Here is a 26156-nt window from a genome sequence, read left to right on the forward strand (position 1 = left end):
GGGGAAACCCTTAAAACCTTGAATTGGAGAGCTTGGACCCCAAGTCCTGTCTAGAACGCCTGCAACCATTTTCTCTTAATAAAGGATTCCTGTTGGAAGAATTATTCCAAGAGTTCTGTCTTCTTAAAATGCAAAGTGGGGTCGGTCCTTACATTAGACAGGACTTGCAAAATTAATCCACCTGGAAGGGAGACCCTTGCCAGGGGATTTTGTAAAAAATTACCATGTCAGACAATGGAGCAAGAAAGGGGGAAAACTCCCCGGAAAGATTTTTTATGGGCCGGGAAGAAACCAAGGGTTAAGTTTAAGATCTTACAGGATGCTCGAGAAAGAGGGGGACTTAAGGCACCTAATTTGAAATTATATTATGATGCAGCCGCCTTAACTTGGTTAAGTGATTGGCTTAACTTAACAGATATGGATATTCTTTTTCTGGATGGTTGGGATTTAATATATGGTTGGCATGCATATTTAATTTTTAATAAGAAAGTCGATCAGACTTTTAAATCACATATTTTGAGGAATGCCTTACTTCGTGTTTGGAAAAAGTATTATTACAGATTGAATTATAAAATACCTATCTGGGGGATTCCCAGACATGCAATTGAGGGAACTTCTAAGGGGATGAATTTTGATAAAATTTCGTATAAAGAATTGTTAATTTGTTCTGGTTCGAATTGGCATTTGGAATCCCTAGATGTATCAAGGCAAGAAAACATTCTACAGTCATGGTTTCAATATTTACAAATAGTGGACAGATGGACTGTAGATAAAAAAGAGGGAATAACATTAGAAAATAGACAATTGGTTATTCAGATTAAAAACCAAAGTCCGGCTCATATAAAAAGAATATATAATGTCTTATTAGAGTTAGACTCGGAAACAGAATTGGTTAAAGACTGTATGATTAAATGGGCTCAGAATATACAGGAACCGATCTCATTGGATTTATGGGAGATGTTAAATTTACACAAGCTCAAAATTTGAGAGAAAACTTTTATAAAATGTTTTATAGATGGCATTTAGATCCTAAAAAAATATCTTGTACGTACTCCAACATACAGCCCAAATGTTGGAGATGTGGTAATAATGATGCGACATACTTTCATATTTGGTGGAATTGCAAAAAAGTAAAGGCTTTCTGGATTATGATTTGGTGGAACATTCAAAAGATTTTTAGAAGAAAGATAAAGTTTACTCCTCAACTATTTTTACTTGGTATTTTTGTTGACTTAAATGAGAAAGAAACTATTTTGATGTTGAATTTATTAACTGCAGCAAGGTTATTAGTAGGTTTATACTGGAAGAAAGATTCTTTGCCTACTCTAGAAGAATGGATATTTAAAGTATCTAGTCTTGCAGAAATGGCAAAAATTTCTGCTTATTTAAAGGATCAAACACAAGATATATTATTGTATGGAGAAGATGGATAGATTATATTCAGAAAAAGTATGGAATTAAAAAGTTTCATTTATTTTATGAATGAATATTAAATATGATAGAGAATTGCTTTATAGGTTATGGAGTTAAAGGTTAATTATGATATTTTTTTTCTTTTTTCTTTTCTTTTTCCTTTTTATATTATTATAAATTTTGTTATTATTAACCCTATATTCTGCTCTGGGAAGTGAAGGGAGGGGGGTTGGGGGTAGAAGGGAGGGCAAGGGGAGGGTAAAGGTAGTATAGACAATGGTGGCTTATGAATTTATTATATTTTAAAATTTTATTGTATTTTTGTATGTTAAAAAATAAAAAATTTTCAATAAAAATTGTGGGTCCTTACACAATGTCTGCCATACGACTCCACTTTTCACTTATCCTCAGCCAATAAGGATGCTTGCTGGAAAGGAAGGCACCATGATCGCACATTTATGATATATTCAAAATGAATAAGCTTGTGCCCATAGTGGGAAAGAGGCTACTTGCCAGCTAAATTGAAAGCAAGAATTTTTACAAAATTACTTGTGGAGAAGTTCCGGGAGCAGAATGAGAGTGGCTTTATGAAACCATTAATCATTCAGGCAGGAGAAGACACACGATGCAGGACAGCAGGAGCTGTTTGGAAGCACATGTTTTTTTCCGATGAAACATTGGAAGCATCCTGCCCATCCATTATGTTACTAAGGTGAGTGGGGTTTTTTTTTTCCTCTTTCTCTTCTCTTTGATCATGACAGCATCATAATAGCCTTGGAATTTCATACAGAAGAAGGGAATCGGGATGATAATGGTTAGGACACCACATAGTGCTGTGCAGGCTCCAATCATTTTACCAACTAAAGAGGTGGGTACAACATCTCCATAACCTACAGTAGTCAAGGTGACCACTGCCCACCAGAAAGCTGAGCCGATGTCAGCAAATGGTGTATATATATTATCTTCAACTATGTCTACAAAATAACAGAGAGAACCAAAGAAAAGGATTTCAAAGACTAAAATCATGAGGAGGACGAGGATCTCTCTGATGGCGGCCCTGGAGGTATAAGATAGCACTCTCAGCATCACAGGGGTCTCCACCAGCTTGAGAACCTTCAAGAGTTTGAAGAAATATGGGGCACGGAAAAAATCCAACCAAAATAAAAATTGCTCATGGCTTGTGGGATGCCCATAGAAGGAAACTTCAATGCAAATGGGGAAGAGGGAGAGAAAATCGGCCACATTCAGTGGGCTTTGGAGGAATTTCTTCTTATTTGGGCAGGAAATGAGTCGCAAAAAAAATTCAAGCATGAACCAAAGGACACAAAAAAGTTCCAAGTAAAGGATGTAAGGCTTTGTGTAAAAGGAATAGTCAGCCACAGTGTGTAGGGCTGAAATAAGATTGATCTGGTTTTCCGTGATGTAAACAGGCAAATAAATGGTGTCTTCAAAAGCTTTGGCAATAAAAAGGCAGCATATCCCTATATTGAAGAGGAGACACACAGCAGCCAAGACCTGTTGGGGGGGAAAGAGAGGAGGTCAGCTGGACTGATTGCTTGCTTCATCAATTACATTTATATGCCACTCATTTCATGGTTCAAGGTGACTCTGAGCCTGATCATTCCTGAATATCGTGACGACTGTGCAAATATCTTATGCAAAATGCCAGCTGTGCAAGTGATTGAAGTTAATGTGGCTCAGCTTTCAGCACACAAATCACGTCTGAATTCAGGACATAGAAGTGAACTATCTGAAACTAGAACCTTGGGGAAAATGAACCCTCATTTTCTTAAAATGCATTCTTATTCAACCATAGTCTGTTTGAGAAAAAATCCTTCCAGAGAGAAAAGGATTTCAGAGATATCCTCCAGGTTGACAGGCGGGGGCCCTGTACATACCTGGGGACTGGCTGGCCTAAGGTGGTTTGAATAGCCGGCCTTTCAGAGGACAATTCTCTCTCTAACCTCTGATTCCCTACCCTCCTCCATTCATTCCCATCCATAATCTCAGGAAGGGCCTCCACCCAGGCACTCCCTGGAGAATTTCTCCTTCCCCTATAAAAATTCAGGAAAAAAAATTCTACCTAATTTCTCTGCTCATGAACTTGGGGAAGAATTGGCAAAAAAAATCCCATCTCTTGCCAGCTATGTCTGAAATACATGAGGACCTGGAGGAGGCTGGTGGAAGGCTGTGTCAGTACTGCATCCTACATAGGTTGATTTTCACCCCAGAAGGAGCGAATCAAATTGCCGTTCTTACTTTTACTACTACTAGAGCGAGCAGCAAGATTTATACTTGATGTGCCATGCCCTTCGTCCCAACAGTCCTGAAGGTCTCTTCTTATAACGTCTGAGAGAAATGGGTGTCAAAATGAATAAATTGCCCTTCAGCTGAACCTGAGCCTGCACCTATCCAGCTCCCTTGGGCTCACCCTGCAGGGAGACCAGGGCTCAGCGCCGCTCTGGACGAGCAACCAGCCGCCTCAGGCTAAGAAAAGGGCGGCTGCCGTTGGCTCAGCCTCAGCCACAGCCCCGAAGCCCTGGCAGGCCAAGAAAACCACTGAGGCAAGACTGCAAGAAGCAAGTGCTGCCCCCTCAAGCCCTAGCTGACCTTTGCGCTTAAACTGGAGAAGGGTTTCTCAAATGTGGTCCAGATTCTGCTCTGCCATCGGCCCCTCCAGGCACTCTGGTTCCTTCCCGCCTGCTCCAGGAGCCCAGCGGCCTCTTGGTTTTCCTCCGGGATGCCATACTCTTCCTTTTGCCCCTCAGCGATGATCAATTTCTGCCAGCAGCAGGGTGCCAGGAGGGTATTGTCGAGTCCCCAGTAGGCCAGCTCCTCATCCAGGACTGACTTGCAGATCAAGTCAGAGCAGTGAAGCTCTTTGGTCCTGTAGTAGTTGAGCACCTCCTCAAAGAGGTAGGAACTTCTGTCAAAGAAGTACTCCTTGGTGTCCGGGTCATAGTCAAAGGTGGCGGCTGCCTGGGGCTCCGTCAGGCGGCACAGCTTGGTGCCAGGGAACACCTGGAGGGTGCTGGCATAGGTCTCATACCGGAGACCCCCAACGTTCAAGAAGATCTTTTCTTCCAATGGATTCATCGCTTGTAACTGGCTGCCAAGAACAGGAAAAAGGTCTGTCATCGTCATCAACATCATCATCTACAATATTCATCTGGGAAATAGCAGAGGCTTCATTATCCAGTGATTTGGTTCTAACTAGGAATCATGGAGGTATTATCATCGTTATTGTTACTATTGTTAAGAATCTAACCCTTTCAACATGGCCAATAACGCTTCAGAGGAAAGGTGATGGGAGACTTCTGAAGACTGAATATGCTGGACTTGTCAGGCTCTTTGATCACCTCCCTTTCCATAGGATGGGAAGAGAGGGACCAGGATCCTTCCCACCCCTTCCCTAGTTGGGGAGGGAGGGGAACAGGCAGTGGGTGGGGCTCCTTCCGCACCTCCTTTCTCCCCACTGCTCTGCTTCTTTTCTGGTGGAGGGAGATCAGTCCAAATTTGGAAGCAGGTCTCAGCCTGACAAATCTAGCAATTGTATTAATTCAAGAGGTAGTTACTGAAGCCGTTGTGTGTTTTATGGCTTAGATTTGTGGTTCAGCATATTATAGCATATTACAGCATATTATTTCCACCCATTATTTCCTAGTTAAGGAGGGACTTATGCGAATCACAATCACACTGTGTCTCCAAACATTTAGAAGAAAGAGGTTGTCCACCAGAGACCAAGAGACTGAAACAGCCCTCAAACCCTTCTTTTGCACTTCATCCTACATCAGTATACTTCTTGACCACTAAAATCAATGGCCCAGAAGTACGTAGTAAAATATCAGAAGGAATATTAAACTTTTATTCATTCATTTTAGCACCATAGATGAAAAAAATGTTAACTCACCTGATTCTTTCAAACACCTGACCCCCCTCCCCCTTTGGATGGTTCTTTCCAGCTAGGGAACCCAAAGTAATTAAACCAGTAATTTCCTCAGAAAGAACCAGCCTGAACAGGAAACTCAGTTGCCCCTTTTAATCATCTGCCCAGGGAAGATGTATGATTTGAAAAATGAGGATTTTTTAAAAAGAATTATTTAACCAAATGCATAACATTTCCTGAAATTTTAAGCAAATTTCCACACCTAGCTGATTTATTGAAAATTATAATATATATATAATATATGACCATAAGTAAAACAAGAATTACAATTCAATTCTGAAGCTCACAAATCGCATACCTGAGAGTAAAAGGTTCCTGGAGATAATCAACCGTTAAACATATTCAGCCAGTTTCTGCCCGAACAGAAATGGTAGTAACAACTTAAGTCTTTTATAATCCCACCCAAACAAAAGCACCAAATTCGGGGTCCTTCTTTGACAAAGACCGGAGAGCCCCTGGAATCGGTTTGAGGTCACCCCTCGCTGACATCAAGGAATTCCACTTTTCAACTTCTGGTTCTTGCCCCAGCTTCTCATTAATTTTGGAGAGCAGTTTTGCAGAGTGCTTGGAAAAAATAGCCTGCAGAAGGAAAACAGGATATGCTCTGGCTCAGGTCCAACTCACGGAGGCCAAAAAACAAAAACAGGCTATAAATTGAGGCACCAGAGGGGTGGGAGGGCGGAGAGAGATTGCATAAGAGCTTCTCCTGAATAGCATACTCTGCCTCTTCCTGTTGCTTTGGCAATAGCAGAGTGATGTTCTTCTGTGTTTAATTTTTTTTTAAAGCACATGAAAAAGACCCAACTCTATTTTATTTCAAAATTTGAGCAATTTTCTTTCCAAAGCAAATGTAATGATTAATAATATAACTCAACTCCATAATTATAAGCATCTTTAGAAAATGACAATATAAAAATCTACAACTATTCTAAGGATTCTAACCAGCCACGCTTATCACCACCGTTCAGTGTCAATGGCATACCTTTTCTGTCACTTGACCTAGAAAGGTGTGTAGGGAGGTTAGCCCAGAGAAGGAAATATTAAAAGGGCAGAAAAATATATTTTTCCTCAAAAGGACTTTTTAAACCAAAAACCAACCCTGGCCTCATCTCTTTGCCCCAAGCAGGAGCCAAGCCCTATACCAGGGGTAGGCAACCTTGGCTCTTTTATGACTCATGGACTTCAACTCCCAGAATTCCTGAGCCAGCTATGCTGGCTCAGGAATTCTGGGAGTTGAAGTCCATGAGTCATAAAAAAGCCAAGGTTGCCTACCCCTGCCCTATACAAATGCAAATGGAAAACCATCAGAAAGTTGGAGCCAGGGAACTCAAAAAGACAAAGGGACTTAAAATCTGTACACCCCACCCAAACTCTAGGAGTCATTAGCCCCATCACCAGGGAAGCAGGATATGACTTTTGGGACATAATAGGACTAACCCATTACCATCAAGTATACTAGAGAGGCACACCTAGGGTCAGGCCAGAATACGTGACACAGGATATAGCCTCAAAGTTCATGCCACAGGAACAGGAAACTTCCAAACAAAAGGCTAGAGAGGGTATAAAAAACCCCTTGCCTATGTGCTCAGCCCTTCTCTCCTCTGTCCTTTCCTGCAAGAACCATCTTTCTGCTTCTTCAATAAACTGTAACCATCTTCCCAAAGCAGTCACCATGTTGTTTATTTATTCCCGGCTTGGATGAACCAGGATGAAGACTTACTTCTGACAGTTGAACAATTAAACTTTCAACCCAACTCAAGCTGACAAAGAAGGGGAGAATGTGAAATCTCTGGTGGGACCCCACATTTCTCGTGCCACAAGGACCCAACTTCTCTGCCAGGGAGATGGGAGACCAAAGGCCCACATGTGTGGCTCACTTCTCCCCACAGTCTCTAATTCAAGACCTGGCCTGGCTGCATCTTGCAGTTTGATGTCTTGGTTAAAGGACCGGTACAGGCATCTACCCACCCTGCCCAAGACAGAGGCATCCCACTTCTACCCCCTCTCCCGGGGGCTTCCTGGTTTTGATGGCAGAGAAATTAGCAAGGAGGCTGATAAAATGCATTTCACCCATTTGTCTCAAGTGGGGTAAAGCAACGACAGCCCTGGGGAAGAGAAGGGGGTCAGGCAAAGCCTTTGAGTCCACCACCCCCATCCAGCTTGGCGCAGGAATCCCAAAGAAAGGCAGCCAAGGACCCTCTTTGCCTGCCCCCCCCCAGAAGCAAATGTTTATCCTTGATTGGCTTCTTCGAATTATTTCTATAAGGCTGTCAGAATCCAATTATATTTCATCTCTAGTTATTGACTATGGAAAACCCCATTTCTGCCCTCTCTGGATTCTGCCATACGATGAAGGGAAGGGGGTGAACAAAGGGGCTTTATGGCCCTCACTTCCTTCAGTATACTTCAAAGAGACTGGATGTGGATACCACCAAAAGGACTAAACATAACAATGAGGCCATTAGCTCTCATCTAATCCTCTCTGAAGTCTCCCTTCCACCTGCAGTGAGGGAAAAGGGGTGGAAATGTAACGCCTGGGATTGTCGCTGGAAAGATGGTGGGGTGGGGCTGCTGGGGACCTTGAACCGTAGGACTTGGGCCCCAGGTCCTGTCTAGAACGTCTGCAACCATTTTCTCTTAATAAAGCAGTGGTTCTCAACCTGTGGGTTGGGACCCCACTTGGGGTCGAACGACCATTTCACGGGGGTCGCCAAACAACACAGTCCGCCATTTTTTTCCCCTTTTCCTTAGCTGTGCTACTCCCTTTTATTCTATTGGCTTTTGAAAGCCAATAGAATAGACTGTCTTGAATAGAGTCTAATTCTATTGGCTTTCAAAAGCCAATAGGAATTGTCCAGGCTGTCCCTGCCCTGCTGAGCCCGCCAAAAGTCCCATTCTGCAAACGATGCTGCACCAGTTGAGTAGTCCTCGACTTACGACTGGTTGAGTAGTCCTCGACTTACGACCAGGTGGGGGTCGCAGCATTAAAAAGGTTGAGAACCACTGTAATAAAGGATGCCTGGTGGAAGGAATATTCCAAGAGTTCTGTCTCCTTAAGATGCAAAGTGGGGTGGGTCCTTACATTAAGGCTTTTCATTATGGAAAGTGACAAAGTAGTTTGCAACTATACAATTATTTAAGGTAACAATCCCGTTCTCAGCACAGCTCATGCCTGGGGGGAAGGCGCTGGATGTGTGTGTGTGTGTGTGTGTGTGTGTGTGTGTGTGTGTGTGTGTGTGTGTGAGAGAGAGAGAGAGAGAGAGAGAGAGAGAGAGAGAGAGAGAGAGATTTCCCACCCCCATTTTTCCAAGGCGAAAACCCCCGTGGGGGGCTCCGGGCCAGGAAGGGGGTCGCCTCTGCCCTCCTTGCGCAACGCCAGCCCAGATGCGGCTGCGGGCGGGGTGGCCGGGCGGTTTCCAGCCGGGCTGGAGCGGGAAGGGGCGCGGAGGGGGGAGCGACTGGCTGCGGATTGGCCGCCTCGCTCCGCCGCCCGCCTGGGAGGCTCCGCGTCCGACAGACCGAGCCGCCGCCGCTACGGTTCGGTCCTCGCCGCTCGGCCAGCCGCGGGCGGAAGGGAAGCGGGGACGTCCCCGGCCGACAGCGAGCCGGAGCGCGGACAGCGGCGGGGCGGAAGCCCGCAAAGCGCCCGGCCAGGTAGAGGGGCGAGGGGCTCCCTCCGCGCCCAGCCGCCGTCCCGGCCAAGGCGCCCTGCGAGGTGGGCCGGCCAGGGGCAGCGGGAGGAGGACGAGCAGAGCCCGGACGGCCCCGCCGCGCCTGCCCGGGCCGGCAGCGAAGAGCCCGGCGCCGCTTTCGGCGGAGGGCAGCCCGGCGGGCGGCTCTGTTCGCGAGGGGCCGGGTGGAGCGGGGCTCTCGGGCCTCCCCGCTCTCCCCTCCGCTCACCCCTCTCCTCCTCCTCCGCAGGTCTCCGGAGCCGCCGGGCCAGGCATGGAGGGCCCCTCCAGCCGGGTTACCCTGAACGTGGGCGGGCTGCGCTACCGCACCTGCCGCCGCATCCTGGCCGCCTTCCCGGGCACCAAGCTGGGCGGGCTGGCCGAGCCCGGGGCCGCGGCCCGCTTCGATTACGACGCCCGCGCCGGCGAGTTCTTCTTCGACCGGAGCGGCCGCCTTTTCGAGCACGTGCTGCACCTCTGCCGCAGCGGCCACCTCCACGGCGCCGCCGCCGCCGCCGCCAATTGCCGCGCGGCCCTGCGGACGGAGCTGGCTTTCTGGGGGCTCTCGGAGGCGCGGCTGCCCGCCTGCTGCTGGAGCGAGCTCTGCCCGGAGGGCGAGGAAGCCGAGGAAGCCGAGCAGGGCGGCCCCGGCCAGCCAGAGGACCGGCGCGGCCTGTTGGAGCGGGTCCCGCGCGGGACGGGCGGCCCGTGGGCGCGGTGGGCGCGCCCGGCCTGGGCGTTCCTGGAGGAGCCGCACTCCTCGCCCTGGGCCACGGTGAGCCGGCGGGGGGCGCGGGGCCCCTCGGTGGGGTAGCCCCGGTCTGGAGCCTTTCCCCGCCCAGCAGAGAGCCGCAGTCCGTGGGGCAAGCAGGACCCGCTCACAGCGACGCCTCCCTCGGAGCTCCGTGGGATCTTCCAGCCCGGTTTGAGGGCCTGGCGGGGTTGCCGAAGAGGACGGGGGTGGGGGCGGGTCCCCCCTTCCTAGGTGTGGGACAGGAGGGGCGCAAGGAGGGGGACGACCCTTCCCCTTTGCCTGGGATTGGCTGCCAGGGCAGGGGGAGAGGGGGAGCCGAGTGTTGCCTGCCCACCCTGCCAGAGGCTCTGCCCGTGCAGCTGACAGGCCTGGTGGGGGGGAGCAGCCCAGGGAGATCTGGCTTCAGCACAGGCCCCCAACCCTGTCGGCTCTCCCGGGGGGGGGGCTCCTTTGGAACTCGGGCTTCCTGCTTAGGAAGCAGGAACTCTAAACGTAGGTTTGCCATTTCTTCGGAAGAGCGCTAAACCCGTGTTCAACAGTTGTTCCTGGGAGAATGACTGGTCCTGTGGGAGAGCAGCCTCCCCCCTCAGCACACCTCCCCCCCTTCCTCCGCCAAACACAAGAAGGTGCAAGACTGAGTGGAATCTCCAGATTCTCTGCCGTATCGTGTAGCATTGTCCGCTTGTGTGGTTGGAGAAACTCATGGTCAAAGGGGATGTCACGTTAGTGGGTTTCTGGCTGCTTTTTCTTTTCGGAATTTCCCTGTGGTGTCCTTTTCTCCAGGCTGAACAGTCCCCAATGCCTCTGCTCGTTCTTGAACATGCTCCAATATGTCAATGTTTTTCCTAAAATGCCGCGCACGGTGCAATATTCTGGGTTGGCCTGATCTTTGCAAAAATAGAGAGACCAGTGAGCACGCTTGATCCTGAGCTGCTGCAGATGTGGCCTCCACCAACTTTTGTCTTGTACCTGCATCGCACTCTTGCCTCATGTTGTGCTTCTGTCCACCAGGTGCTTTCCTCCTCCACTGTTGCTCATGGTCCTGCCCATTTCATCCCCTCTTTGATTGTCTCTCTCCAATTTTCTTTTCTGCTCCTTGTTTCAGTGAGTCAGGATTCTCCAATGGACCAGATGGTCCCTTAGCCTGGGGTGGGGACAGTGCTCTTCTGAAGATTGGAGGACCGATTGTTGAGCTAATTTAGAAACCTCCTATAGAAGGAAGAGAAGCTCAAACTTGACCTGGAGCCGTTTGTTGGGATCTGCTTTCAGGGTCTGCTTACAAAAAAAAACTGTTTGGCACCAAGGAGGTCATGAATATTCTTTAAGTGGTGAGTTTATCAATCTTGGAAAAGGGACACATTTCATTTTCAATGTTTTCTTGCCCAGCCGTTTAAAATCCAGACTCCTAACTCCTTTAACTGGCTGCAGAACATCTAGCGACTCAGAGATCTGTGTTTTGTTTTTTGTCTTCCGTTTGTAGACTTTTCAAGGAGGGAAATAGAAGTGGAAAGTCTCCAGAACAGCAGCAAATCTTCCAGATGGACCCAAACCGTGCCACTAAAGCTGGAAATGGGAGCAGTTAGCCTCCTATAGACATCCTCCACTTAATTTTATCGCTATTTAATGGGAGGGGGAAGTTCCGGAAGAATTTAATCACAATACAAGAGAAGGGAGAAATACATATACGGGGGAAACTGAATATATAGTTGTATGTAAAGTTTAAGGTGAAGTGGCACCCTTGGTTTGTGACTATGGCTGTTACTGTAGTTTCTGAGTGATTTACAATCAAATTGGGGCGATGGTGGTGAGACCTGATGCTCCTAGCAACTGAGGTCTGACCTCTCTCTCTCCTTCCTTATAGGGCTTTGCAGTCGGGTCACTGCTGTTCAATGTTGCTGTCATCATTATCCTCTGTGTCAAAGGAGGCCAACCTGAAGACTCCATAGGAGGCAGCAACTTCACCCACCCCCACATCCACTACCATTCAGTGGAATCGTTGTGTCCCCAGATACCTTCTCTCCTCCACCTGGAGCTTTTCTTCATTCTCTGCTTTATGGGTGAATTTGTCGTTCGACTCGTTTTCTGCCCAGACAAAAAGAAATTCTTTCAAAAGCCCCTGAATGTGTTCGATTTCTTGGCACTTTTCCCAGTTTGCCTGGATCTCTCTTTCAGCGGACATGCACACAAGCCTGAAGCTCTCCCGTGTTGGCTGAACTTGTTCCGTGTGGTGTATATCATCAAACTCTTGAAGGTCTTCAAGTTGGTGGAAACCCCACTGATGCTGAAAGTCTTCCCCTACATGTTCAAGTCCATCTTGAAGGAGATTGCCATCCTGATGTGGGTTTTTCTTTTTGAAATCCTTTTCTTTGGCACCCTCATGTTGTTTGCCGAATTGATCGAGAATCACCCAGATTTACTGCTTCGTGACATTTTCTCATCCTTCTGGTGGGCTGTCATCACCTTGACCACCGTAGGCTATGGTGATAGGCATCCCACCCGCCCAGCTAGCAAAGTGATTGGAGCCTGTGCGGTGCTTTGTGGCTTGCTTACCATCATTATCCCCATCCCCATCTTTTTTATAAAATTCAAGAATTATTATATTTCTGCTGTAATTAAGGAAAAGAAGAAGCGAGAAGAGAAGGCCACCGTGACAACCTCAGAAGTCTAATGCAGTGATTGAGGCTTTTATTTGGAGGAGGAAACCCCTTTCCATTCCACGCTGAACTGCAGAATGTCCTGCTGAATTAAATTGGATCTTCTGTGCTGCGTCTTTTGCTGACCTTCATCTGTCTGCCATGTCCCCCTGCTCTGGCCTGGTTCGGCTTTGAGATGACTGTTGCGGACTCTGCCGCATTGTAATAGCAGCTCTTCTTCCTTCAGAGACGTACTCCATAAAGCAGCCTGTAAAGTCAAGCAATTGGGGGGGGGGGTTTGAACTGAAATGGCCCCTGTAGTATTGCAAACCAGATTTTTTATGATTTATACTCCCGTTCTAATTCCTGGCAAACCTTTTACTGTCTCCCACTCGGGGGTTACTTCTGGCATTCTTTATTCCCTTGCACCATTTCGCAGTGCCAGAAGTTCCCTCAAATAACTTGGAGCCTGGACGGCCTAGGTTGCTCCACTATTCCATGCCCACTGCAGAGAACCAAAACAATAACCTCCCTACCAGCCCTGTGGGAGAGTCAAAACACTGTGAAGCTCTCCTCCCATGCAGGCGTCATGAATTACCTAACTGGTAATGCAACCCTTTGTGCTCCCCAGAATTTATTTCCCCCTCCTAAACTGAGTCCCGGCTCAAGGACATGCCTGCTCCCTCTTTCAGTTCTCCTGAACAGCTTGGGGGGGGGGGAGAACCCCCCCAACTGCCCTTTCCTCCTCCCAAAGAAGCTATGAAGGCGCTGGCCCCTCTGGAATTCTGCTGTTTGCTTCTGGGACAACTTCCCTGGTCCCAGGGAGGCAGAGGGCTCGTGCCAAGTCTCCTTGGCACCAGACATGCCAGCTGTCTTGTTTCACACTTGGCCACTTCAGATCTAGTGACTTCTGAAGCAGTTCTAGCTCTCGCCTTTCCTCTTGTCCTCCCTTCCTGCTTATTTTCTCTCCCCACTCCCAGCTTATTACTTTCAAATGATCACAAGCTCAAGAAATAAAAGGGTGGTTGGTTTCAAAAGTTCATTTCCTTGCCTTGAAATAACCTCTCCGGTCAAGAAGGGGAGAGAGGTGGTGTTAGTTTTGTTAATAAGCGTAGTGTAAAATAGCACTTTTTTCTTCCATCTAAGATGCTTTTCTTATGAGGCCATTTACAATCTTGACACCTACAGGCTGACAGGCTCCTCTGCCACACACAGTCTGACTTGCTCCCTAGTAGTCCTGCACTCTATTCACAGGCCAGCTCTCCCCCCTCCCCCCCCCAGGGGCTTGCTCAGAAGGCTAATCTGCACAGGCACCCAAACTAATGCCAACCAAGTTTAGTGGGCAGACACATTTGTATTTAAACTAGCCGGATTTCACATTGTGTGTAAACATTGTGCCTGTCCCAAGTAGCTGTGCTAAGCGTGGAGTAGGCAGAAGGAAGCAAATGAGAGCCAAGAGAAGTTTGTGGCATCTTGAGTTGGAGGTTGTTAATCACATCGTAACCGTCTGTGAACTTCTTGAACTGCTAGCGATGTCAGCCCTCCCTCTGAAGCAGGGCTTCGGTGGGGCTTCCTATTTGTAAAGAAGAGGTGTCCATACAAAGCTCGGCCCAATCTGGTTACAAAGGGATCCCAGAAGTACCATTTTAGGACTTCAGAGAAGATGTGTGTGTCTCTCGGATCCGGTACTAGGCAAGTAATTTTTTCACATCAGCCTGAAGAATAATTCTGTGAACTTTATCTCTCTTGTGTTTTTCCCACTCTGCTTCTATTTAGCTTGTGTTATTTACTTATAATTGATGGGGAAATGTCAACCTTTTCATCCATTTTTAGTCCTGTGGAATTTTTTCCCAGTAGCTCTCAAATTGCTTTTTTTTGCTGAAAATTTAAGCTATGTAACTTTGTAAAATTTCACTAATTTTAACCAATGTTTTAATCAACTTTTCCAATTATTCTTTTGAAGATAGTAGCAAATGTATGCATCAATGAAAATATTTCAGCACTAATTATATGTCAATATTTGTTTAAAAATGATCATTTTGTAAAGCATTTCCTAAAATTCTGATTAATTTTAGAAATACTGAAATTCAGTTTTGTTTTAAAATACTTTTGCACTATACATCTATGATGCTAACTTTTAAACAGCTCAATTTTAGCCATTATTTTTTAATTAAAGTATCTGATTGTTACATAAGATATAAATTTCATATACATTTAATTAAAAAATAAAATTTAAGTGAATAATGTTTTTGTTTTAAAATCATAAACTAGTAAAGGAATGGTAATTTAGGAATTAAAAAACTGAGGAATCGTGATAATTGAAAATCACAAATATAAGAAACTGACATTCATTCACCATCCTGGGAAGCATCTTATAAGTTTCCTCCTTTCCTTGCTAGCATTTTAGAAAAACACTTCTTCCCAGCAGAGGGAGCTCTCGGACTGCCTAAAGGCGGTCCAAGATTTAACTTTAATCACCTTAAATATGATTAAAAGCCTGGAGGCTAAAACATATGAAGAATGGTTGCAGGAATTGGGTTTGTCTACTCTAGAGAAAAGGAGTAGGGGGTGACATGAAAGCAGTCTTACAATGTTTGAGGGGCTGCCATAAAAAAGGGAGGGTCAGCCTATTCTCCAAGGCACCTGAAGGCAGAACAAGAAGCAACGGATGGAAACTAAGCAGAGAACCAACCTAGAACTAAGGAGAAACTTCCTGACAGAACAATTAACCATGGAATGGCTTGCCTTCAGAAGTTGTGAATGCTCCAACACTGGAGGCTTGTAAGAAGAGACTGGACAGCCACTTGTCTGTAATGATATAGGGTTTTCTGCCTAAACAGGATTGGACAAAAGACCTCCAGGGTCCCTTCCAGCTCCTGTTATTCTGTTAGTATTCTGTTAAAGGTGTAGCTGGGGGGGGGGGGAGAATAGATCGCAAGGATTAGCTGAGTATTGGGAGGCCACAAGGGTTAGGGTCTGTTGATCAGAGACCCATTTTTCCTCCTGGGATATAATGATACTGGAATGCTTAGTTGTCTCCATTTTCTTTGCTCAATACATTAATCGCACATTTAAAAAAATGTGTTGGTAATTCCAATCATAGCCTAGTGGCCCCACGGTAACTAAAAACTAACAGAATGTAGCTCAGGATTGACCTGTAGGGTCCTTGATGGTCTTTGAGCTTGGTGGTTTTCTTGCAGACTGAAGGCTGCCAAATCTGTTTTTTACTAGCTATTATTACCTGTTTCCACAAAGTTGTTCCTCAGCGGAACAGAGCTGCCTAACTGCCATTTTCTGCTCTGGGGTGAAAATCAGGTCTGCGCTTTCTGCCAAAGAAAAGCCTGCACTGGACATGGTGACCATGGGGTTGTGCAGTGGGGAGTGAGGCCTGCTGTTGGCTGCTGGACTGGCTGGCAGGTGGAAGGAAGACGTCCAAACTGACTGATCGCTTTTGCTGGGGACATTCATGTAGTACCTCCTGCCAGCCTCCATCACTGCCTTGAGGATGTGGAGATGCAGGTGACCCACAGGGCTCTTCCTGCGGTGCAGTGGAGAAAGGCCCTGCTCTCTCCCGAGGCTCCACTGCTGTTCTAGCCATCTGCCGAAGTCGCATCCATCCCAGACTGGTCCCAGGCCCGCCCTCCACCCGAGGGAGAACAACTGGGCTGTTTGTCCTTCCTGAATGGGAGATCCACCGTGTGCAGCTCCTCCTCTTCCTCCACAGTAAACCCATAGGGCAGCTGAATAGCCAGAGGATGGTTGTCAGGATGTAACCTTAAGAATGGTATGGGGAAGATGGCTTCAGTGCACAGGAACAGCTTCTCATCTAGGCCTTCATTTTGCTCCCAAGCTCTGTCAGGATGTGGACCCTTCCTTATTCCTGTGGATGGAGGGGGCGCTTAGCATTTGTCCCTCGTGGTTGCAGATCCCTTATGTTTGGACGTTCTTGCTCAGTTCACCAAAGAAGGCTATCGATGCATCTTGCAGAACCTGAGACAGATAACCTGGCCTGAGGTCACCCTTAGGTCTTTCTCCTCCTAGGCCAGCATCCACACCATACAATTTGCCTCCTTCTTTATTGCTGCCTCCAACAATTGGGGGAACCCTCAAAAGTGATTTTTCAAAGAGGCAATTGGACTGGTTTTTTTTTCCCCTTGAGGAAGAAGATGTTTCGCTTCTCATCCCAGAAGCTTCATCAGTTCTGATAGCAGGTGGGATGGAAGGAGAGGTACTGAGAATTGAGACTGGATGGTGAGGAAATAGAAGGATAGGTTCTAACAGGATAGGGTGGGTGGGTGGGGGAAACGGAAGGACTGTTTTTCTTTGCAATCGTCTGTTCATTAGCATTCTCATTTAGGCCACTGGGGCATTTATCTTTGCCTTCAGGATCACCTGAATCAAGTGCAAATGGCTGTGGGATCTTCCTGGCATGGCTAAAATGGCTGTCTTGTAGACAGGAAATAGGTGGTGTCTTATTCCTCGCTCTCTGGTGAAAGAGGGCTGTTCAATTCTGACATAAACGGCCTCTTTTACCCCTCTTTCAAACCAATGGTCATCTCTATCCAGAATGTGAACTTTGCTGTCTTCAAAAGAGTGGCCCTTGTCTTTCAAAGGCAGATGGGCTGTTGAATCTTCTCCTGATGGGTTGATGAGACAACTGTGAGAGAATTATGACCTGATGAGACAACTGTGACCTGGATGACTGAGAATCTCCATAGATATTTGGGGGAACCCATTTAAAGATGAGCTCAGGCAGCGAAGCCACACCTCAAGAGGGCCCCCATTCGTTCAGGCATCCCTCTTCCAGCTGAGGGAGACCCTGCCGTACTTTCGCTAGCTGTGACCCAGGCCTTCCTGCAAAGCAGCTGTCTGGGGTGGTGGACAAGGTGTCTGCAGAGATCCGGGGTGGGCAATGGCACCTCCACCTTCAGGCCAAGGACCGGCAATTTTTTGGTGTCAAGACATGCCATTTCTCTGGGCAACACTGATAACATCTTAAGCCTCTTAAGAACTCTTCCAAGCACAGAGCTGTCAACCAGGAAAAGCCATGTCCCTGGGAACGGGGCTACCTCCTCTGGGTCATCCATTTGGGTGCTTCACTTTGATGACCTGCTTGGGCAGGAGGAGAGTTGATGGCCTCGAGAGTCCCTTCTGAGTCTAGAGGTTCATGGCTTACTTGTCATGCATGTGGAGTTTCTTCCGTATGAAAGAATACACTTCTTCAATTGTCAGGCATGGACGATCTCGTTTTCCTGATAAATGGGAGAAATGCTGGCTATCAGGGACTAAATGAGGAGGCTATAAATTTGGCAAAGGCCAGGAGGAGCCACCCAACTCGGTCACTGGGGGATTAGGAAGTCCTCCTCCACCACCACCATCGCCTTGGAGGACACTGATCAGGTCCAACAGTAAGTAATGTCCCAACAGAGTGGGATATGGTAAGGCCACACTTGGAATCCTGCATCCAGTTTTGGTCACCACGATGTAAAAAAGATGTTGAGACTCTAGAAAGAGTACAGAGAAGAGCAACAAAGATGATTAGGGGACTGGAGGCTAAAGCATATAAGGAACGGTTGCTAGAATTGGGTATGTCTAGTTTAATGAAGAGGACAAGGGGGGACATGGTAGCAGTATTCCAATATCTCAGGGGCTGCCATAAAGAAGAGGGAATTAAGCTATTTTCCAAAGCACCTGAAGGCAGGACAAGAAGCAACGGGTGGAAACTAATCACGGAGAGAAGCAACCTAGAACTAAGGAGAAACTTCCTGACAGTGAGAACACTTAATCAGTGGAACAGCTTGCCTCCAGAAGCAGTAAATGCTCCAACACTGGAAGTTTTTAAGAAGAGACTGGACAGCCATTTGTCCGAAATGGTGTAGGGTTTCCTGCCCGAGCAGGGGGTTGGACTAGATGATCTCCAAGGTCCCTTCCAACTTTACTACTATTACTATTACTATTACTAGATGGCAAACTGGAAGCCAAGGCAAGAGACAAGGTCAAAACGAGTCCACAGGGTGCAGTCAAAAAATCAAGATGGTCGCCATGAGCTCAGCTTCAGTGCAGCTTCCCAGTTACCCTGTGGTTCCTGCAGGTGTCTCTGATACCCAGGCAAGAGATTCACTGCCCACAGTCGTCTGGTGCTCCTGCTCTGCTGGAGCTGGCTATGCCTTCCCACCCAGTGAAGCCCTTTGCAGGCAGGGGCCAGGGGCCAATAATATCCAGAACTGCTGCCATCTCCATAGAACGACTGCCACTTGATGCACCTGCTCCCCCTCCCCCTCATGAAACACCCTTCCCTTACACGACCGTTCCCCCTCTCACCCACAGTCTTGGGAATTCCTGGTGGTCTCCCATCCAAGTGCTAAGTGGGGGCAACTCTCAGCCAAGATCAGCTGAAATCGCAGCAAGACATCTTCACATTTGGATACGGGAAACCCTTCAACTATACAGCACCATTGGTTCCTGTCCCTCAAAATGCTCAAGGCAGCAACTGCCTCTGCAGCTCCGTCTCTGCCCCTGACCTGTATTTTGCTCAGGCCTCCATAGAATGGCAGCTGATCCCAAAACCATGGAACTCCCAGATGCTCTTTGCATCCCAATAGCCAGCGTGGAAACCTGAAGTCTTCTTCTAAAGCCAGAGGATAAGTTCCAGCAAAGGTTCATTTTGATTTAAATATGGGTTGATGGATAAGCACAAAATGGCAAACTGAGTTAATTTTACAAATTTATGGGAATTGAGATAATTTTATGAATCCATACCAGGCAAATTAAGTGTATGTGCTTCATCTGCAAAACAAATGAATTCTTTATTTATCATGGACTAAAGTAATCCAATCTATACAAACCGCTGCTAAATCTAGAACCTTCTTTTTGCACCAGGAGACTTTTTCCCTTGAGGTGGGCTTCAAGTCTCCACCCATTAAGTCCAAACACCTCTCATTTTAAGTTCTTCTTTCAGGGGTTGACTCAGCACCATTCAGAGGTGTACTCTGACTGGTGAAATACAAGTTGGAATGTTCCAGTGTGTGTGCATGTCTCTGTGTGTCATAAAAGTAGGATGGCAGCTGCAAGCACATTACTGAAGCTGGCAGTCATCCTCTTGACTTTTGCGGACTAGTCCTGCCCCCTGGACACCCCAGACACAAGTTGGGATGTAAGATCCTTCAGTGCCCCCAGACTGGTTGAATTTGGGGAAAAGGAGATCCTGGAGCAGGGGAAAAGGGTACCTTGGCGGTCTGTACATGGCACAACACTTCACCATTTTTGCCACAAACTTCCAGTCTTTGTGATTAGTTTGGGGTTCATTGTGTGCAGTGAATAGGGGTCCAGTTAAACGTGAGTCAGCATGTCCTGTGATCACAGTTTGCCTAAGGCAGTCTAAATGCGTATTGCCCAAAGAACCATCTTTTTCTTGGAACTTCATCCATGCATGAGACCTTGTGCTGGAGAGGTTTTTCCACAAGGCCAACACAGACCACCATGCAAAGTTTGCTAGTTTCAAAACTGCACACTACTTCCTCTTTCTGGTGCTTTGGGGAAGCAGCTGAGTCTTTGTGGACATCTAGAGCTTTGCAGAGGTCAACCCCCTGCAAAAGCACACTTGCCCCATTGCTGAAGCATCGAGAGAGTGAGGAGAAGCAGACAAATACTCTTCCTCTGCAACCTCACCAAGGAAGGATGTTCACAAGAAGAGGAGCACAGGAGTCAAGATGGCAGCAAGAGTAACCTTTTTATGTTGTGCCAAATTTATTTATTTTGTGATGATGATGATGATGATGATGGTATTATCCATTCAATCAAGTCTGACTCTTGGTGATTCCACATCTTCCCCTCTTGCACTGCTTCTTTTGAGTTGTTCTATGTTCTGACTGGGGTTTTCCAAACAGTTGCTTTCTCTAGTGAATTCCCCTGTAAGACGGGGGCAAAATAAGTGATTTTGTCTTCTAGTGATACATCTGGGGTTATGCGTCCAGGACTTGCTTGTTGGTCCCCTTTGGTGTGCAAAGAAGACGCAGGCGCCTTTCTGCAGCACCCCAGCCTCAAACGGGTCGATTTTCTTCCTGTTTTGCTTTTTCAAGGTCCAATTTTCACAAACAGAGGTAGCTATGGGGACACAATAGAGTGGACTAATCTACACTTGATTGCCAGGCTGATGTCCTGGCTTTTCCATATTCGGCTCATGTTCATTATTGCTGTGTGACCCGATGTTTTATTTCTGTGTTGCATTCATTGCTTTGAATTATCTGCAAACCTAGGAAAGTGAATTTTTCCAGACATTCTACCTCCTCACTGTCAATTTCTATTTTGATGTTTCCCTTCCTTCAGCGGTCATTATCTTGGTCTTTTCGATGTTCAGAAAGAAATCAAAATTCTTACTTTATTCTTTGATATTCTTGATCAGATGTTTCAGTCTGAGAGAACTCTATCATCAGCATATCCAAGACTGTTGAGGTTTCTTCCATTAATATTTATCCCAATTTTTGATTCTTCAAGATCTAACTTCTTCATGATCATTTCAGCATACAGGTTGAACAAGAAAGGGGAGAGAATGCAACCTTGCTGCACTCCTTTCTCCATCTTAAACCTGTGGGTGTCTCCATATGGTGTTTGCACAGCGGATTCCTGATTTGTGTAAAGTGATTGCACCAACCTGACCAGATGTGCTGGTACCCCCAGGTCTTGTGGGACTCTCCATAGCTTCTCATCAACACAGTCAAAGGATTTCTTGTAATCCATGAAGCACATGTAAATGCTCTTCTGATATTCACAAGATTTTTTCCATGATCCAGTGCAGATTTGCAATATGGTTGTGGCTGCCAGGACCCCTTTGGAAGCCAGCTTGGACATCTGGTAATTCCCTTTTGACGGTTGTACGCTGCCCAGCCAAGAAATTAAAAGACGCTTGCTCCTGGGGAGGAAAGCTATGGCAAATCTAGGCAGCATTCTAAAAAGCAGAGACATCACCCTGCCAACAAAAGTGCGTATAGTCCAGGCCATGGTTTTCCCAGTTGCAATGTATGGCTGTGAAAGTTGGACCATAAGAAAGGCTGAGCGCCAAAGAATGGAGGCCTTTGAACTCTGGTGCTGGAGAAGACGCCTGCGAGTCCCTTGGACTGCAAGGCGTTCAAACCGGTCAGTCCTAGAAGAGATCAACCCCGACTGCTCTTTAGAAGGCCAGATCCTGAAGTTGAAACTCAAGTACTTTGGCCACCTAATGAGAAGGAAGGATTCACTGGAGAAGAGCCTAATGCTGGGAAAGATTGAGGGCAATAGAAGAAGGGGACGACAGAGAATGAGATGGCGGGATGGAGTCACTGAAGCAGTAGGTGTGAATTTAAATGGACTCCAGAAGATGGTAGAGGACAGGAAGACCTGGAGGAACGTTGTCCATGGGGTCGCGATGGGTCGGACACGACTTCGCAATTAACAACAACAACAACATGCTGCCCAGAGCCACTTATTGAGATGGGGGAGGGGGCTATAGAAATCAAATCAATAAATAAAATAACCATGCAATCAAACTCCCACTCTTCTTACACTGATGCAGGTAAAAAGAGGCAGGATTTGTTGGCATGGGTAGAGCTGCCATCTCGACTTCGTTGGCCGCACCCTCTCTCTGTGGGCACCCGGGCCAGGGAAGATCTTTCTCCAAGCCAGCTCACAAACTGATCTAAGCAGAAGTCCCACCGCGACACCTCCTCCTCCCCAGGAGAACTCCAGCGAGTGCGGAGGGGGCTCCAGCGAGCTTCACGTCGCCGCGAGGGGAGGAAGAACTCCGGAGCCGCCCTGGGCGAGCAGCCCTCCCGACGCGGATCCAGAAGAGGCGCGCCTTTTCCGGAGCTGCCCGCTCGAATGACCGCGGATCCCCCAGCAGAACCGCTGGTCTGAGGCCGCTGCCTTCCCCTAAAGGGCGAGTGTAGCCGCCGCTGCAGCTTCAAGGCCGCCGCCCCCTCGACCTTCCACGCGGGGCCTGCTCGGCTTGGTTCTTCCGGCGAGAAGCGGCTGTCGGGCGCAGAGCAGGCGCGGCTCCTCCCGGCCGCGGTCCCGGAGCGCCCCCCCCCCGTCCTCTGCCTTGGGTCCCGGCCATATAAGGCTGGCCATTCCGCGGCTCAGCTGCAGCATCAGCAGCAGCAGGAGGAGGAAGAGGAGGCGGCCCCGCGATGGCGATGAGGTCACCGCGCCTTTTGGGCTACAATAACAGGAAAGCCTGGCGGGTTTAGCCCGACAGGGCGGGCTGCGCTGTGGCTGAGTCGCCCGCCGCCTCCCTGGCAGGTCTGCTTCCTCCGATGAAAGGCTCCGCCGCGGCCCCGCTGGAGGAGGAAAGGGGGGAGGGGGAGAAAGCAGGGGAATCCCACCCTTTGCACCCCCCCCCGCCCCGGAGGGCCCCGGGACTTGCTTGGCTTTTTTCCTTGAAAAGTTTCGCTTCTCAGCCAAGAAAGCGCACTTTGGGGACAACCCGGACCGGGAGAATCCCCGTAGACGCCCTCCTCCCCTGAATTGCAGGCATTGCAGAAATGGGAGGGGGTAGGTGGGTAGTTGGATCGGATGATGGGCTTCCTCCGCAGAGCAAAAGCCTTCTGGGCATCTCCATCCGGCCTTTGCATGCTGGATCGCAATGAGAGGTTGTGCAGGAGAAGATCCAGCTGAAGATGGGGGGGAGGGGGGGAGGAGAGAAGGCCAGGAACCGACTTAGCAGAATTAAGGAAGAAACTCAGTTTACTAGCCTTAGCTGCCTTTAGACCAGAGAGGCCCATTTCCCTGCTGGGGGTTTTGCCTCCCTGCAGGAAGCCAATGGCCTCTTAGCCAAAGGGCAGTGTGAATTGAATCCAGCCCGGCCTTTGAGTCTAACTTCATGGTGATGATGGTGATGGTGGTGGCGGGAGAATGGATCACAACCCTGCCCCCAAATACAGGTAGTCCTAAAGTTTGCAGGCTTCCAATAACTAGGAGGCTGTCATTAAGAAAAAGGGGTCAACCTCTCCAAAGCACCGGAAGGCAGGAGAAGAAGCAACGGGTGGAAAATGATCAAGGAGAGGAGCAGCCTAGAACTAAGGAGAAAATTCCTGACAGTAAGAAGAATTAATCAGTGGAATGAGTGGCTTGCTTTCAAATATTGTAGGTGCTCCAACATTGGAGGTTTTTCAGAAGAGACCGGACAGCCTTCTTGTTATAGCAGCGTTTCTCAACGTTTGTGTGACGGCGACCCCCGTCACACAAATGTGGCGTGCATGCGTGGCGGCGCATGCGCGGCGGCGCCCCCATGCGTGGCGCGCATGTGCGGCGGCGCCCCCTGAGGGGGGAAAATGGCGGATCGCCTTGTTTGGCAAGCCCCGTAAAATGGTCGATCGACCCCAAATGGGATCGCGACCCATAGGTTGAGAACCGCTGTGTTATAGGATCTCCTGCTGGAGCAGGGGCCTGGACTGGAGGCCTCCCTGGTCCCTTCCAACTGTCTTTTTACTCCCATTCCATTCCATTCTGTGCAACCATTTGCTTATGACCTCGAAGTTACAATACCACTGGGGAAAAATTAACATGACCATTTTTCACACTTAAAACTGTTGCAACAGCCCCATGGTCATATGATCAGAATTTAGATGCTTGGCAACTGGCATGTATTTATGATGGTTGCAGGATCATATGATCACCTTTTGTGACCTGACACGCAAAGCCAATGGGGAAGCCAGATTCATTTTACAACCCTGTGACTGACTGAACAACTGCAGTGATTCACTTAGCAACTGTGGCAATAAAGATTCAACATCTATCTTGCTCAGCAACAGAAATTTTGGGCTCAGTTGTGATCGTAAGTTGAGGTCTATCTTTACTCAGGTGTTTTTTGTATTGCAATACAGTACTGATCCACCACAAAAGAGCTAAATCAGCCACCCAAATACATCAGGGGTACACAGGACAAAGTGTAGCCTCAGGGCTGAGTCTGTAAGGTGAGAGACTGCTGGTCTCAATCTGCCTCTCCCAGAAGCCTCTAGAGCTGTACTGGCTGGGGAATTCTGGGAGCTGAAGTTTGCACAACTTAAAGCAACCAAGGTTGAGAAATACTGCTCTAGATTGTTCACCCTAGTCCCACCTCCTGCCTTCTTGTGGCTGCTTGCTAGTGCTACCACTGGGGGGGGGGTGTCTTCCCCTAAGTGGAAAGGGGGGGTTTCTACAACTTGAACTGCCTTTCCAAACAACAGAAGGATAGGGTAGGGTAGGGTAGGGTAGGGTAGGGTAGGGTAGGGTAGGGTAGGGTAGGGTAGGATAGAGCTGGAAGGGACCTTGGAGGTCTTCTAAGTCCAGCCCCCTGCTCAAGCAGGAGAATCTATACCACCTCAGACAGATGGTTGTCTAGTCTTGTCTTAAAAAGCTCCAGTGATGGAGCACCCACGATTTCTGAAGGCAACTTCTGTTCCACTGGTTAATTGTCCTCACTGTCAGGAAGTTTCTCCTTAATTCCAGGTTGCTTCTCTCTTTGGTCAGTTTCCAACCATTGTTTCTTGTCCTTCTCTCTGGTGCTTTGGAAAATAGGTTGACCCCCTCTTCTTTGTGGCAGCCCCTCAAATATTGGAACATTCCTATCATATCACCCCTAGTCCTTTTCACTTGAGTAGACAAATGCGATTTCTGTAACCGTTCATCATATGTTTTAGCCTCCGGGCCTTAATCATCTTTGTTGCTCTTTTCTGCATTCTTTCCAGAGTCTCTACATCTTTTTTATAATAAGGGGACCAAAACTGGATGCAGTATTCCAAGTGTGGTCTTACTAAGGCCTTGTAAAACAGTACTAACACTTCACCTGATCTTGATTCCATCCCTCTGTTAAATCGGCTTTTTTTGCAGTTGCAGCACACGGCTGGCTCATATTAAGTGATTGTCCACTAGGATTCCAAGATCCCTCTCACAGTTACTACTGTTCAGCCAGGTACCACCTATTCTGTACCTGTGTGTTGGGTTTTTCTTGCCTTAAATGTATGAACTTATTTTTCTCACCATTGAACTGCATTTTACTGGATAGGGTCCAGTGTTCAAGTCTGTCAAGATCCTTTTGAATCCTGAACCTGTCTTCCAAAGTGTTAGCTATTCCCACCAGCTTGGTGTCATCTGCAAATATTCCCTCATCTAAGGTGTTTATGAAGATTTTAAAGAGTTTTGTGCCTAAGACGGAACCTTGTGGTATATCCCATTGTTTACTTCCCTCCATGTGGATGTAGTACCATTAAGGACGACTTGCTGAGTAAAGTTTGTCAGTCAGTTACAAATCCATCTGGTGGTGATGCTGCCTATCCCACATTTTTCTCGCTTACCTAGAAATAGTTTGTGATCTACTTTGTAAAACGTCTTATTGAAGCCTCGGTATGTACAGTATTTTCCTGATCCAATAATTTAATCACTTTGTCAAAGAGGGCAATTTAGTTTTCAATGGTTCACATGTGCATCATGCAAAGAAATATTTAATCTAGATAAGAAGATAATGGGAATTGAACATCATAAAACAGAATTTGAAAGTGGATTAAGTACAAATGATGAATATGTGATTTCAATGTATAAATCTTTTTTGAGATTTGAAACAGAAGAAGGATAGTTAATGACTGCATGATAAAATGAGCTAAGGACTTTGGGTAGAATTGCAGTTGGATCAATGGAAGAGAATGGATAAAAGGACTGAAATTTACATTGTGTTAATTTAAAAGATAATTTTTATAAAACAATGTACTGTTGGTATATGATCATAGATAAAT

General features: G+C 47.4%; 2 protein-coding genes across 3 annotated transcripts; one reads left to right on the forward strand and one right to left on the reverse strand.

Annotated features, from left to right (window-relative positions):
- Positions 1 to 1704: 1704 nt before the first annotated feature.
- LOC120318109 (potassium voltage-gated channel subfamily C member 1-like) lies at positions 1705 to 5987 on the reverse strand. Of its 2 annotated transcripts, none has more exons than XM_039365382.1 (3): positions 5658 to 5987; positions 4024 to 4518; positions 1705 to 2928 (listed from the first exon to the last, which is right to left on the reverse strand). In XM_039365382.1, the coding sequence occupies exons 2-3, from the start codon at positions 4507 to 4509 to the stop codon at positions 2113 to 2115; spliced, it is 1302 nt and encodes a 433-aa protein (XP_039221316.1). In that variant the 5' UTR covers positions 4510 to 4518; positions 5658 to 5987; the 3' UTR covers positions 1705 to 2112. The 2 variants fall into 2 exon arrangements, with proteins under 2 accessions (XP_039221316.1, XP_039221315.1); XM_039365381.1 differs by having other exon boundaries at positions 4024 to 4522; positions 5658 to 5985.
- A 2729-nt stretch (positions 5988 to 8716) lies between these two features.
- Positions 8717 to 14048, forward strand: LOC120318102 (potassium voltage-gated channel subfamily C member 1-like). The gene is made up of 3 exons (XM_039365368.1): positions 8717 to 9013; positions 9281 to 9805; positions 11646 to 14048. Exons 1-3 carry the CDS (start codon positions 8744 to 8746, stop codon positions 12450 to 12452), a joined length of 1602 nt encoding a protein of 533 aa, XP_039221302.1. The 5' UTR covers positions 8717 to 8743; the 3' UTR covers positions 12453 to 14048.
- The last annotated feature ends 12108 nt before the right edge of the window (positions 14049 to 26156 follow it).

Source organism: Crotalus tigris, unplaced genomic scaffold (genome assembly GCF_016545835.1).
Source record: "Crotalus tigris isolate CLP2741 ecotype Arizona unplaced genomic scaffold, ASM1654583v1 scf7180000020062.1902635, whole genome shotgun sequence".
NCBI lineage: Eukaryota > Metazoa > Chordata > Lepidosauria > Squamata > Viperidae > Crotalus > Crotalus tigris.

Bases quoted from the DNA above. Each gene is read 5' to 3' on its own strand.
- LOC120318102 (XM_039365368.1), top strand. From the start codon at position 8,744: ATGCGGCTGCGGGCGGGGTGGCCGGGCGGTTTCCAGCCGGGCTGGAGC. The intron at 9,014-9,280 runs GTAGAGGGGCGA...CCTCCTCCGCAG, and splicing joins CCCGCAAAGCGCCCGGCCAG to GTCTCCGGAGCCGCCGGGCC. The intron at 9,806-11,645 runs GTGAGCCGGCGG...CCTTCCTTATAG, and splicing joins ACTCCTCGCCCTGGGCCACG to GGCTTTGCAGTCGGGTCACT.
- LOC120318109 (XM_039365382.1), bottom strand. From the start codon at position 4,509: ATGAATCCATTGGAAGAAAAGATCTTCTTGAACGTTGGGGGTCTCCGG. The intron at 2,929-4,023 runs GTCAGCTAGGGC...CCCCCCCAACAG, and splicing joins TCTCCAGTTTAAGCGCAAAG to GTCTTGGCTGCTGTGTGTCT.